The sequence below is a fragment of the Colobus angolensis genome, unplaced genomic scaffold (assembly GCF_000951035.1).
Source record: "Colobus angolensis palliatus isolate OR3802 unplaced genomic scaffold, Cang.pa_1.0 Scaffold129, whole genome shotgun sequence".
In the NCBI taxonomy this organism is placed as follows: Eukaryota; Metazoa; Chordata; class Mammalia; order Primates; family Cercopithecidae; genus Colobus; species Colobus angolensis.
The window spans coordinates 11,252,704-11,267,863 of record NW_012114141.1 but is presented as its reverse complement, the minus strand read 5'-3'; the positions used below and the strand labels follow the sequence as shown (position 1 = coordinate 11,267,863).

The 15,160-nt window shown below is 39.5% G+C and overlaps 1 protein-coding gene across 3 annotated transcripts in view; it reads left to right on the top strand.

Moving 5' to 3' along the window:
- The window catches only part of THRB (thyroid hormone receptor, beta), a 209,025-nt gene that overhangs the window by 119,155 nt on the left and 74,710 nt on the right, over nucleotides 1-15,160 (top strand). For 2 of the 3 annotated variants that reach the window (XM_011933769.1, XM_011933770.1), the window contains one exon: nucleotides 14,867-15,127. In XM_011933769.1, coding sequence (XP_011789159.1) covers nucleotides 14,867-15,127 — 261 coding nt within the window. Of the gene's footprint in view, nucleotides 1-13,860; nucleotides 15,128-15,160 lie in introns of those variants that run through there. The other variant, XM_011933768.1, reaches the window with a different exon arrangement.

Sequence of the window (15,160 nt, the reverse complement as noted above, 5' to 3'; positions counted from 1 at the left end):
TCAGGTGATCCACCTGCCTTGGCCTCCCAAAATGCTGGGATTACAGGCGTAAGCCACCGCACCCAGCCTCAATTCCCTTTTCTATAAAGTTGAACTGGCGTAGTAATAAGGTCCTTTTTAGCCTGCAACTATTCTCTGAATTTTACTACTCAGAGCCCATTGAACTAGGACCAATTAATAATCTGGTTAATTTGCCTCTGAAACTGGGCATGGAATATTGGTGCACATCATCTTAGCATACATGTCCCTAACCGAGGGTCGGAAAAACAAAGAGTCTGAAGAACAAGATAAAAGCTTCATGAAGTCACTCCAGTGTGGCTTAGCCAAGGTAGGATCACTTTGGTTTGGCACCATCATAAGCTGGCAAAATAATACAGTCTTCAGTTTCTAAGCCTTCTCATTTTAGAAGATATCTCTGCAGTGCATCCCCACTGCTCATTATTTTTTCAAACTGTGTCTGCTTCACTTGCTTAAGATAAAAGCCTACACAGTGTACCATCCAAATATAGGTCCACGGCGGTCCAGAGAGAAGACAGCCTGAGGTTTATGGTGACAGGACATTTTGAATACCTAACAAATGGGCTGTATCATATCAAAGCCTACCAGTCAATATTAGCAATGAAGGAAAATGAAAGTAAGTTTTGTTGAGGGAACAGGAAGTTTCCTGTACTGTTTCACCCCTTGCTGGACAGCAATTATGATTAATACCAGGTGCAAATCACATTGCTTGTAAGAAAAAAGCATTCATGATTATATTTCACAAGCACCACACCACAGATGTACTTATGTATATGATGACTTTTAAAAGTGAGCAGTGCTTTATAAATCCCATCATCTTTTTTTTTTTTTTTTGGAGATAGAGTCTTGCTCTGTCACCCAGGCTGGAGTGCAGTTTCTCACCTCACAGTTTCTCAGTTTCAGCACTGTTGGCATTTGGGGACAGATAATTCTTTGTTGTGGGGGCTGGCCTGTGCAGTCTAAGATGCTGAGCAACATCCCTGGCCTATACCCACTAGATGCTAGTAGCACACACACTCCAAGTTGTGACCACCAAAAAATGTCTCCATTTTTTGGTGGTCACAAAATGTCTCCAACTATACCCCACAGAAGCAAAAAACAAAACACAGAAGCAAAAACACAGAAGCAAAAAACAAACAAACAAATAAACCAACCTGGGTGAGATCCATCAGCCGGGGATCTCCCCAGCCAGGTATCCAATTATTTGGATCCACCAAATAATTCTCATACGAAGGGAATATGCAGGAATGGAACTTTTCTTCCAGAGCAGCTTCCTCACTTTGGCAATTTCCTCCCACCCTCCCCAGCTTTTCGTATTTCTAGGCAAATGTATCCTGAGAATTGAAGCAGTTGTAGATAGGGCCTCCCGGGAAGCAAATTGCCAATTCTCCTTGGTGTAGCAAGCATGGACCACTTTGCAGCACCTTCCCCTGAACTTGCCACATTGTCCTAAGTGAATGTAACAATGAAAATACACAAGAGGAACATGCCACATTTAGGTTGGAGAGCATTTTGACATCTCCATTTTGTTAATTCTGTTCTCTCCCCAGAAGCTGTCATCTGTAGACACGTACCAGAACAAACAGAATAATTGATAACAGCATGATATTTTTTCTCATTTTGGTTACTATTTGGTCAGAAAATATCTCAGACCAGACTTTCATAACTAGAAATGTTTATATCTTAAGCTGTGATCTTTTTTCCAAAAATTATGCCTTTCAACTTCCCAAGCATCAATGTTCAGACACCATTGCTCCATGGGCGAAATGAGACAACCCTATTCATGTAGACATAATGTCCTTAATATGCTTTTTCAAATTTTTGAGACAAGGTCCCACTGTGTCACCCAGGCTGGAGTGCAGTGACCCACTGCAACCTCCGCCTCCCAGGCTCAAGCAATCCTCCCACCTCAGCCTCCTAAGTAGCTGGGACCACAGGTGTGTGCCACCACACCCAGCTAATTTTTTGTATTTTTGGTAGAGATGGGGTTTTGCCATGTTGCCCAGGCTGGTCTTGGACTCCTGAGCTCAAGCAATCCACCCACTTCAGCCTCCCAAAGTGCTGGGATTCCAGGAGTGAGCCACTGCGCCCAGCTGGGCTTCTAAAGAAAAATGCCCTTTCCTCCATTCATTTTCAAGGAGAGATTGTGCTTCTTGAAATGGTTTTTGCTGAGGAAATAGATGAACCTCTCTCAGAGCAATAGTCCTGCTGAAATCGCCCATAGTAATTACACGAGTTCCCATTTGCCATCAGGCTGGTCGACCCATCCTGAGGAAGATTCCAAGCACAGCAGTTCCCCTTAAACTACCTTTGTGACTGTGACAAATGCTTTACCTCTCTGGGCTGCAATTGCCTCACCTGTAGAAGATAGCAAAGATGCCAACTATGTTATGAAAGTAGCTACCTATTTACTATCTGTAACTTTGGGTGACATCTTCTGCTCTCTCAGCCAAGGTTTTCTCATCTGTAAAATAGGGCTAATCACAGCGTCTCCTTCACAATGTTGTTGTAGTGAGTAAATGAAACAGTAAATGAAATGGCACATAGTAGGCCCTCTATAAGCATTGACACTCAGTGCCAAAATTATCCTTTTGTCAGTTCTAAATGATTTGGCAACAAATTGATTCTTTATGACCTCAGTTGCTTTGTTTTTCCCTTCTTTTTAAGTTTGGCCATTTGGAAGCAGAGCCCATCATAAATACTAACCTTTTTAAAAATCATCTTCAGCAACCAATATGGGAAACAGAATTCTTCCTTGCACAGCTGTCTCTTGTTTGGTTAATTTACTAGATAAAAAAGGAGTCTTAATTAGAAAAACAGCTCTTAGTGTTTGAGGTATAGGGTGCAAATATCAGAATTTGAAACAGCATTGAGATGGAGCAATAAATTTTTGTTGTATACCAAAAATGTATGTTTTCAATTAAAAGATGATGGGACGAAGAATCACAAGACCCATCCCAGCTCTTCCTCCATCTCAGTCACTTTGAGCAAGAATGCGACCTCTCTGAGCCGTATTTCAGCCCATGGAATCTAGTTTGTTGTTTTGTTTTTGTTTTTGTTTGTCTGAGATGATCATCTAAGCCATCCAGTGTTGACTTCCCATAAAGGGTGTCGCATGCTCAGCTAATCCTACTTGGGCCTAGATTCTGTCATTTATCCACTGTGTGATCTTGAGCAAGTTGTTTAACCTCTCTGTGCTCCAGTTTCCTCTGCAAAAAATGAGAATAACATTCTACTTCATAGAGTTACCATGAAAATTAAGTGAGAAGTGATCAAAATGAGTGTCTAACATATGATAAGCATACATAAAATGTTAGCTATTGCTTTTCTTATTTTATTGGCTGTCTTTAGAGGAGAAACTGACAAAAAAAATGAGAGTATAATCTGAAATCTTGGTGTATGGATTTTTCCATTTTATGAACCGAATTTACCAAACTAACCACTTAGGAAATAAAGACATCAAATACACTGTCTTTTAATTTCTACACGTATAATTTCCCTAACCTACAATTCATCAACTACTACTTTCCCCTCTGATTTCTGAATAGGAAAATCATGGCTCTTATCACTATATGGTATAAGTTAAATCCCACCAACATTTCACTAGGGTAACCACATGTTTAACAAATTCTGTCTACTTCATATGGAGACTGTGCCCCTGGAACAGAATATCTCAAACATTAATGTGCATGTGAGTCACATGGGAATCTTGTTAACATGCAGATTGTGATTCACCAGTTCTGGAGGCAGAAATCCCACATTGCTAACAAACTCCCAGGAGATGCTGATGCTGCAGGTCCTTGGACTGCACTTTGAGTAACAGGGCTGTAGATATTCACAAGCCATTTGAGCATGGAGGAGGCAGGGGGCACACCTGGCCAAAGTAGGGATCAAGCAGGTTGGAGAGAGGCAGGCCTGCAGGAACTCACTGCCAGAGCCCCTCTCCAGCCCCAGCCTCACCAACTCTAATTTAAGAAATTGAAGTGTTTAAGGAGAAAATAACAGGAAGGTATGGAAAAGACAGTCAAAACCCTACCTGCTTCTCTTCACTTTCCTAAACTGTGAAAAAAAAAAAAAAAATCATAGAATAGATTACACCAAGCAATTTGACCCATCTGCAGTTCTAAATTATCTTCCACAAGACAGGCAGGTAGAAGACAATTTAATTCTCCCTTCTCTGCTGTTGGGACTGTATCGGTGAGGTACAGGTGCTAAAATAGACCCTCCTAGGGGAGCATTACATACCCTGCATGTACTTACGTCATACCACTAAGGCCCATTTCATAAAATATATTTTTGGTGTATTTAAAAGTATTCTGAGGACCTGAAAATATCCCAAAAGCACCTGCTCTCAAGCAGTTCTCACCTGTGTAAAAACCTCACCTGCTATTATAACCAAGAACAAGATAGCTGTGCATGCTGTGGCAGTGCTTCTATTCCTGAACCAAAGAAAAAAACCAAACTTTTCCAGATTGAAATGTCTCTTCCCTAAATGATTATCTGTCATGATCTTGATCCTATTTATTTTTTTACACATAAAAATTGAAAATTAGTCTTACCTGGGTACCAAAAAAAGTGGGAAATTGTAGTGCAATTCTATGAAAACCCAGAGGAGGACCTATATGTTACTCTGCTAACACTAGCATATATTTGTGTGGATTTTGTTAATCCCTGAGTGTAATCTGTTGGAAGAATATGGGTGTTTTGCTGCCAAGTACTGAGACTTTGACAGGGTGATGTATAACATTGATCTAATTACCCAAGTCATATTTTGTCTTTTATTTGAGAAATTATAAATCTCAAGTTTTGATTTTTGTCCACAAGTCATACCCTAGTCCTAGTTTCCAAAGTCAGAAAAGATTCACTTGTATTTTCTACCTTGAAAAGGGTTATTTCATGTTTGGGAACATAAAATGGGGCGAGTCGCATAAAGATATCTTGGGTTTTTTTGAAAAATGTGGGTTCAGACTGGCATCAAGAATAAACATTATGCTCTGAACTTTTGCACAGGAGAAATCTAATCCTAGCAGTAAACATCTGTTCCCTTTTATGTGCATTTGTGGCTCATTAATATGAATGTTTCTGCAACCACTGTAGCTTTTCTAATATCCTAAATGGAATCTCTGTGGCCTTTAGAGTAATTACCTCAAAGTTTGAGTCATCCAACCTAAGGACTCTCTGATTAAATCCGGTATGAATTATGGAAAATCAAATGACCATTCCTGGGGGAGGATTCCATTGTGTCCTCCGGAAAGTATTTTCCCAGTGCTCAGGGCCTCTGGTCAGTGTTCAGCAGTCAGCTTGTTCCGATGTGGTTAAATAATTTTAAGATGTTGCCTATGAACCTGGTCACTACCATGCTTTCGTGCAGCCAAATGGAATTTACAGCATGGTCTTTGAACACATGTTATTTTGTTTTGCTTTTTAGTTTTGTTTCGGGTTACACTTCAGATTAATAAGCATCCCCTATAAATGTTATAAACACAAACTTTAAAATTGTTTTAATGGTTTTCAATTATCAAAAGATTATCAATCACTGTAGTTTCTAGTTTCAGAGTAATTATTTGAGGTTTCTGCAGTCATGATGATTGTTTTTCATTAGGATAGTGATTGCCTAATGGAATATACAGGAAAACCAGAGAAGTGGGAGCAGCCAGATAAGGAAAAGGTTTGTTTATCTCCTAGCAGCTCCCAAATCTCACCCACTTAATGGACTGATAATCCCTGCCAATGAAATAAGAGAAGGCCTCTGTGATAGCAAACTTAAATTCACCTGCATACGGGGACAGAAAAGTCCAGTCTCAACAAGATAGAAAATTAATAGGCAGGTGCTCAGTAGAAGAAAGACAAAACCATTTAGCAATGAAAGGCAGCCTACTTGAACAAAGAGGCTAATTTTGCAAGACTTTGCCTAAAAGAAGATATTCTGAAGGCATAGTTTATGTAACTGGACAAAGGTTGAACATGGGCCTCAGCAGACCTTATTGATAAAGTCTCAGGAGTGAAGCAGCAGAGTTCTTCTTGAGATGAATACACCCTGATTAGGGATATCAAAACACGTGATCTGAGTTAGATAAAATAATGTATGAAAAGTACTTTGGATGCTATCTGGCATGTAGTAGGTGTTCAGTTGATAGTAGTTTTAATTTATAGAGCCCAGTCTATGTAGCCTGACTTAAATAAATACTCAATAAATTTGAGCTATCACTAACAGTATTATGATTATGCCCTTCAGCTACCTTGTACACAATAACGAATATGGTTCCCTCCCTTTCTCATCCTCTCTATCCTCAATTCCCTTAGGAGCCAGTCGCCAGGAAGACACACCCTCCCCAGCTATGGCCCATGCCTCCATGAGTCTAACAATGACCAGAATATTTCACTCCATTTTGCAGACTTAAATTGTTGAGAATACCAAAATAGGATCTGTTCACACTCTCAAGAGCTATCTAAGTCTTCATTTGGGGAACACTAACATACACCAACAAGAGCTCAGAAATGATCATGATTGCATGAGCTTAGAATAAATAAGAAATGTATTTTAAAGGAAAAAGAACTCACCACAGACTGGAATAGTAAGGGAAAGCTGTGTGGATAGGACTGAAACCGAGCTGGGAGAGTCCAGAATGTTCGTGTAAATTGAGAGAAAGGGGAAGCATGAGAATAGATCCTACAGGCTCCTTCCCACCAGTTGAGAATTGTGGATTTGGTCTCTGTAATTACTAGTAGTAAAAAAAGGCGGGGGGGTCGGGGTAAACACTTTGAACACTTACTGTATTTCTGCACAAGGCTAGACTTTGTCCATGTGTTGGCTCATGTATTCTTCACAACAACACCGTGAGGGCTTGACACCAATGCTGTGAGGTCCTGTAACCTATAACCCTTCCATAGCAATTCTTGAATGTAGTAACAGCAGATTTCCTTTAGAAACAGCCAGCAATTTAACTTTTCACTATTTTGGAGACGTCTCTCCTCCCTTGTCCAAATATTCCAAATTTACAAGTCTCATGGCATCAACGGGGGCAGAGTTCCTGCAGACACCTGCATAAATGGAAGCAAGCAGGCTCTGCAGCTTCAGGCTACTGTTAAAGGTTCCCAGGGCAGGCAAAGCCACTTGGGTAGATTCAGAGGCACTGGGAAACACAAGCCAGGAGCCTGCCCTCTGGTGACCAGCTCACCCCATTCCAGATGTTAGTGGACTAGCAGATTTAAGTCAGTGTTTCAGAGGTCTTGGAAAGATGGCCTTGAGATACCAGCTCCGGTATCTGATACAAATGCCAAAGTAAAAACACGGTTGGTTTACACAGCCTGAGGACGAGGAAGAATAAAGCCATCTAGCTGCCCTTTCTGTCTTCCCTGTTCGCAGAGCTTGTCTAAGGCTATGCTACAGTGTCTGTTGATGGCTGCACTGCCTTTTGTTGCAGAACTTTGATACTAACCAGTTATGACTGACTCTACCTCAGTAAATAGAAATTCCTAAACAAATAAAAAACTGTATGTGCTCTGTTCAGTTTCAGGGGTATTTTGATCTGTTCTTATTATGTTCAGTTATTTCCAAATAATATTTCTTGAGGTCCCATCATGTTATAGCATTGTGCTTAGAGCTGTGGAGATTAAGAGATGGACACAGTGATTAGAGTCCAATAAGAGGGAAAAGGGGGTATGTACCATTCACATGATACAAGAAGGACATGGTAAGTTCTTGCCTTATAGAAGAGACATAGACAAATATGGATAATTCAGAAGAGAGATTCAAAGAGGTAGAGCAATTTGCCCCAAACCACAGCTAATATATGGCATAGTCAGAATTTGAACCTTGGCAAGCAGAGCCCATATTCTTACCCACTATCTTTTCCTGCCTCTGAAAAGCAAAATAGGTTTCATTTTCACCAGCAGTTCTGGGAGAACAATCCTATTGGTTGTCCATATTGAACTGCTTGTAATGATGAGTCCTCCTAGCAGACCAGTGGCTTTTGGATAAGAAAGTGGGCATTAATTATGTGCATGGGAAATAGTTTTGTCTTGGCAAAGTTACTGGATTATGTGCCTAGGAAACAGTTTTCTCTTTTTAAAGTTATGAGAGGACAATAAATATTACTTTGAATATTGTGCTGGCCACCATGAGTGTTAAGAAAATTATATACATGTATGTAAATGGATATATCACAAGGTAAAAGGTAGCACGTGGAGGAGGGAGATACATGGAAAGTGGGATGGAAGTTTGGAGGGTGGATGGATTGCTTCAAGAAAGCTTAAATGATGAACTAGACCTTGAAGGTTGAGTAAGGATCAAATTTGTGTCTTCATTATTATGTTATTTGAGCTACCAAGCTAATCAAGCCAGATATAATGATGGTCAGGCAAACCTAACAGGAAATGCTCACTTCACCAAAATTCCTCTCCCATTTGCCTTGCACAGAATCTAGGAATCCAATTTTAGAGATACATTCCTTGGGCCATGGCCCAGTGCTTTCCAGACATCCTCTTTAAAACACAACTTCTGCTATGAGGTGACTCATCCCAGGTTCTTAGCCATTAATATAGTGGTATGGAGTCATTTATCAAACTCTTTTTTGAGGGGGGTGCTCTTTAAAAATCATGTTTAGAGGAGAAGAGTTTGGAGAGTAAGGCAAGAGAAGAAAAAGTCATGTGGATACATAAGTGAAGAACTTACACTTAGTGCATGCTTACAATGTGCAGGACACTGTTCCAAGAACTTTTAATATATAAACCTATTTGGTCATCAAAACAATAGTATATTCCCATTTTACAGAAAATCCACATCTCTAAAGTTCCAGAAGCAACTTATTTTTTATTATTATTATTATTATTTGGCCTAATGACCACCTCTCATGAGGCTACCAAGAAATATAAGGGATGAGCCATTCCTTCAAATGGCTTCTGGACTAGGTCAAAGTTTACAGTCCTTGGCAACCAGAAGCAACTTTAACTGAACTATAGAAGGTCGGGTCAGGTTGTAGAGTCAGAAGACCTGGGTTTGAGTCCAGGTCCATCATGTACATCCACGTCACTTTCTAAACTCCACACATGTAAAATAGGGATGATAATTCTATCCATATTCCCCACTCCCATACAAATCTGCCAAACACCTATTATTCATAAGGCTCTTTTGCAAGTGCTGGAGACACAGTAATGACCACAACAGTGCTCATCCCTATTTCTGTCGTGTTTACATTTCCAGTGAAGACAGACAAAACAGTTCCCGTTGGTGACAAGTATGATGAAGAACCTAAAGTAAGATGATAGAGAGAAAATGGTTGGGGAGCTGGTCAGGAAAGGTCTCTCTCAAACCTCAATGACAGGGAGCGGGTGACATAAGGATTTGGACAGGGGCACTCCAGGCATAGGAAAGAGCTTCTGCAAGATGCTGCGGTGGGAATGGGCTTCCCATATTAGAGGCAGCCCTTGTGGCTGGAGGATAGAGAGAAGGGGGCAGAGCCATGGGTGAGGAGCTCAGCCAGAGGGAGGCTCAGTGGGGCCTTGAGGCCACTGTACGGCCTGAAGATTTTATTCTAATATTGATGGGAAGTCATCAGATTATTTCAAGCACCAGAGAAACACACTCTTATTTATACTTTTAAATGCTCACTCTGGCTGCTCTGTGGAAAATGGATTGTAAGTGGCTGAGAGCAAAAGCAAGGAGACTTGTTATGAATATAAATGAGTAATGGGAAAATTAAATGAGGTAGTAAGTATAATTTCTAAAGAACTTTCGAAGCACACATAAAACAATAGCTATTAATAGGTCATTTACTATGCATCAAACTAAGGGCAATAAGGAGAACATATCGGTTAATAGCACAAAAGGCAAAGAAGAGCAGGTGAAGTGCTTCTCTTAATTTTAGGTTCCTTGTCAGTCAAGCAGTATATGTTCCCTGGATGTTTGTGAAGATAAAGTGTCTAGCTCAGCTCCTGGATCATAGTAAATGCTCAACCAAACATTACTCTCCTGTCCTGCATGATTCTAAAAAACATCAGTTGAGGTGTATATAGTCTGAGAATTCAGCAAGGCTAAACCTTATGGGTGGAAGTAAAAAAATTAAAATGGAAATTAGAGGCTTCCTACCCAATAGTCTGATGCTACACAATGATAATTCTACACACTCTCTGGGTTTACAAAGCACGTTTTATACACACACCCCTAATGCAGAATGTGGTTTGCAGTCAGTCTCAGTACCTAATATTAATGGCCTTTTAATGCAAGCTAAACTCTTGCAATGAGTGCCATGAAATCCCAGCCTACGCAGCTTACCCTTTCTGACCACTTTGTCATAATCCTATTTCCTTTGCTTTAGCTCTTTTCTAAGGTATCAGCTCGCTCTTGTGTCCTGAAATACTTGAATATTTTAATCTAATTCTCCTTTTTTGATGGACAGATTTATTTTCTATCATCTTTAATGAAATTTCCAGAGATAGGATGTAAGTAGTTATGTTAATGAAATTTATGTTTGTTTCTCTTTTGCAAAAGAACCCTTTGGATCAGTGTTGTGTCAATCAAAGCCATCAGAATGATGGTCATCGAATGCAAACCTCATCATTCAAGTCTAAACTCCCTTGAGACACACAAACCAAAGGAGTTCACACGTCCCTATCTAGTTATTATTTTCTTTTGTTCTACTTATTTTTAATTCATCATAACTAATTACATTGGTTAATTGTGTTAATGTCTAGAATGGGAAGTATTGAAAGCCATATGTTAACTAGGATTCATTGAAGAGTAAACAGTTTATGATTTATGTGAATAACAAGATATCATTTCTAGAATGCTCCCTTTTTTAAAAAAAAATTACTTCTACTACTGTGTGCATTGTGCCCCAGATAATGGTCAGAACAACAGGCTTTTATTTTTAATTTTTTATTTATTTCAGTAGGTTTTTTTGGGAACATGTGGTGTTTGGTTTCACAAATAAGTTCTTCAGTGGTGATTTCTGAGATTTTGGTGCACCCATTGCCTGAGCAGTGTACACTGTACCCAATGTGTAGTCTTTTATCTCTCACCACCCTGACCCTTTCTGAAGTCCCCAAAGTCCAATGTATCATTCTTATGCCTTTGCATCCTCATAGCTTAGCTCCCACATGTGAGTGAACACATATGATGGTTGGTTTTCCATTCCTGAGGTACTTCACTTAGAATAATAGTCTCCACTTCCGTCCAGGTTGCTATGAATGTCATTATTTCATTCTTTTTTATGTCTAAGTAGTATTCCATATGTGTGTGTGTGTGTGTGTGTGTGTGTGTGTGTGTGTGTGTCTGTGTGTGTATCACATTCTCTTTATCCATGAGTTGATTGATGGGCATTTTTTGGGCTGGTTCCATATTTTGGCAATTGCAATTTGTGCTGTTATAAACATGTGTGTGCAAATGTCTTTTTCATATAATGACTTCTTTTTCTCTGGGTAGATACCTAGTAGTGGGATTGGTGGATCAAACGGTAGACCTTTTAGTTCATTAAGGAATCTCCACACTGTTTTCCATAGTGACAACAGGCTTTTTGAGTAAATACTTATTTACATCCATACCTGCAATCTACGAGATAAGATCTAATTAACACCTGACTTTTACGGCTTCACTCAGTAGACCTCAAAACAATGGATGAATTTTTGAATGATAACGAAAATTTACTCTGAGGTTGTGTAAAACATTGGAGTCTGAGGAAACCACAGACTTATTCAAAACCTGTCACTCATTTATTTTCTTACCTGAAATTTATCTTAACCCTGTGGATCTCAGACTCTGTTGGGTATTGCAATCACCTGGAGAACTTGATCGCTCTATGCATGCCCACACCCTATCCGACTTCAAAAAGTCTAGTCTTCAGTGTTATTTAGTAGCACCTCAGATGATTCTGATACACATCAAAGTTTGAGAATCACTGACTTAACCTTTTGGGATGTTAATCTCCCTAAAAAGAAATATCCCATTTGTGTGAGTTTTGAAGGAACAAAAGGACATGGGCATTAGACATAGGAAATTACTAAAGACCATCATTGCCAACCGCAAGTATGTGGAGGTAACTTGTAGGTCTCACCAACAACAGTATATCCAGTAGGTAGAATTTCAGGACCTCAGTGTCATGGGTGTCTCATCCCTCCTTGGGAATGGAATAGGAATTACATGTTACCCCCCTGTTCTTGCAAGGATAAAAATCAAGAATCCTCCTTAAATAAAGTCCTCTTGAGCTTTCTCATGACCCAATCGGGACTTCTCAGTCTCCAGGTTTCCCAGCAGTGCCCCAACCAATAAACCTGCCAATTAAGCAACTGAATATCATTATTGCGAATGTAATTAAAGACAGTAATTATGAGCTTATAAATGCCTCCCATGAATGAAGCCCTTTTCCCAAACCATCTCGGCTGCTTTTCTTTGGAAAATGGAAAGCAATCCTATCCCTTGCCTCACCCCAAGTGTAGCCTTCCTTGCTTACAAGAAACCCCCTTCTTGCTGACCCAAGGGACATGCTAAGCAAGCTTTAATAGGCTGTGCTTTAAGGGAAAATGTCCTCTTGGAGTGGAGCCCCTTTCAGCATCTCTCAGCCAAGCCTTGTTTCCCTAGGGAGTAATGACTACCCAGTTTGGCTGTATTTCTTAATTTCTGTGGGGTCAAGGGAATTAATATCAAATTTTAGGAATTTCTGTGGAAAGATTAAATCTTAAAGCCTTTTCAAAATAGTTTGAGAACTTTAACATTATTTAAATTAAGCTTTGCAAGATGCAATTTGCTGAGGATTTAGAGTCATTGAAAATAAAGCAGACACCATAAAAACATGCATGGTGAGAAGACTTTTCATGTCTGTGGAAATAATATCAATCTCATTAGGCCCAGAATTAACCCCTGCCCTCAGTAACTTTATATTTAGCTCAGGAAAACCTCAAGCCCTTATTTATAATGGTAGTTGAATGAGTTACACATGGATATGTTTAGCTCGAAATGCAATACAATCTTTCAAGATCTCAATCTGTTGTTGCCTGTTAATGGATAGTGAGAATAAGTGCCTGTAATTGCACCAGTAACTAGCACAGTCGAAAGTGGTAGAAGTCCACACCTTTTTGATTTACCATGCAATGAATAATGCCATGTAAACTCTGAAAAGGAAGAATCTATGTTTATATAATGTACCCAATATAATGCTTAGCACAGCCCTTTGCATAGAATGAATTTTCAGAGCTCTTCTCTGAATAAGGTCAAATGTTACACCCAAAAATTAGCACAGTATACAATTTTTAAAAGGAGACTTATTGCTTATTGGCCAAATTAAGCTATTTAAGCCACAGCATTTCCATTTACTATGATAAAGGAATCATGTGTTGATTATGACTTTGTTACTATTGTTTATGGTTTTCTCCTGGAGTAGAAATACAGTGTGCATGGACATTGGAATTTTCTCATAGTAACATGAAAACCCAGAAGGGTAAATGCAACTTTCCAAAGTGACTGAGTAATTTACACTTTTAGAGAAACCATCCTAACCAACATTAGCTGAAGACGTCTGGTAGCTTTCAAGAGGGTGCTTATGAAAACCTAAAGCATTTTTAACCCTCATGTTAAATAATTTAAAATTCACTTTAAATATTTGAAAGTCAGCTTAAAATTCACTGTGCTATGCACAGGTCAGGATAGACATGTCTCTCTAAGCCCCAGAGATCTGGGTATCCATGCTCTTCTGGTAATTTCGGTGTTAAAAAAATTCACATATAAATTTGTGAATTATGATCACTTTAAAGAGACCATAGAAACTCTGAAAAGCAGGACTCACATATTTATATTGTATTTTTTCTAATTTTGACAAACAGTAACTTAAGAATTTCTGAAAATATGGATGACCAGATGGATTATGTTTTTTCAATGTGTACAACATGCATACAAATGTGTGTGTGTGTGTGTGTGTATATATATATATATATATATTAGCTTGCTCATTTTTGCTCTCTATATCCATGTACAGTAAAGATATTTAAGGAAGTAAAATTTGCCACCAGGGAAGGTTAGTGTCAGAAATTTTTCATCATATCATTACATTTTTTCCCATTTCCTATAGGCCAGACCCTCAAGTCCCTATAAATTGAATAGAAAAAATATATATAATATACATAAATAATTAACCAGCTGCACTCCAACCAAAGATTTTAAGTTCGTCATTCTATCATTAGGGCTCTTAATTTGTCCCACAGCTAAAGCACTATCTGCTTTCCTTCGTCGGTTCTTATTGCCAACTTGGGACTATATTGAAGCCCTTTACAAAACTTCTATTTGTAAGATCCCCTTCTTTTTTTTTTTTTCTTTTTGTAGGCCATCAGAGGTAGAAGGTGGTAAAAACAGAGTGGCCACTCTCGGTGTGGCCACGTGAGCACGTCCCACTTAAGTAACAGGGTGTCCCTCAGGTCAGCTTGTGATAAAACCCAAGTCAAACAAGGCTGAATCCTGGGTGTTTTATGTCCTAAGGATCTGAAAAGTGTTCACGGCCAGGCCTGACCCTCAAGACCTCAAATGGTCATCTAAGCAGTAACATAAATTGGTGTGTAAACTTGCTCCTGGGCCATTGCTGTGGAAGTGGGACTGGCGAAAGTACAGCCTTGCCATGCAAGAACTAATGTCTTTCTAGGCATTTAAAATAAGGGGGAATGTGTTGATTACTCCGACAGGCAATCCAACTGCAGTGGCTAAATGCCCAAGGCTGACAAATTCTGCATCTTATCACTACCGTCAAGTGGCATGTGAATACTGTAAGCCCAAAAGAATTGAGAAACAACTTGCCTTCCAAAACTCTGCATCTCAGCAAAATCTTGACAATGCCAACAGCTCGTCATCTCGTGTTTTTCAACCCTTTAGAAAATGGCCTTACAGCCTGGGACAAACCGAAGCACTGTCCAGACCGAGAACACGACTGGAAGCTAGTAGGAATGTCTGAAGCCTATCTACATAGGAAGAGCCATTCAGAGAGGCGCAGCACATTGAAAAATGAACAGTCGTCGCCACATCTCATCCAGGCCACTTGGACTAGCTCAATATTCCATCTGGACCATGATGATGTGAACGACCAGAGTGTCTCGAGTGCCCAGACCTTCCAAACGGAGGAGAAGAAATGTAAAGGTAACCAGATTTTTATTAGCCCATTATCATGTG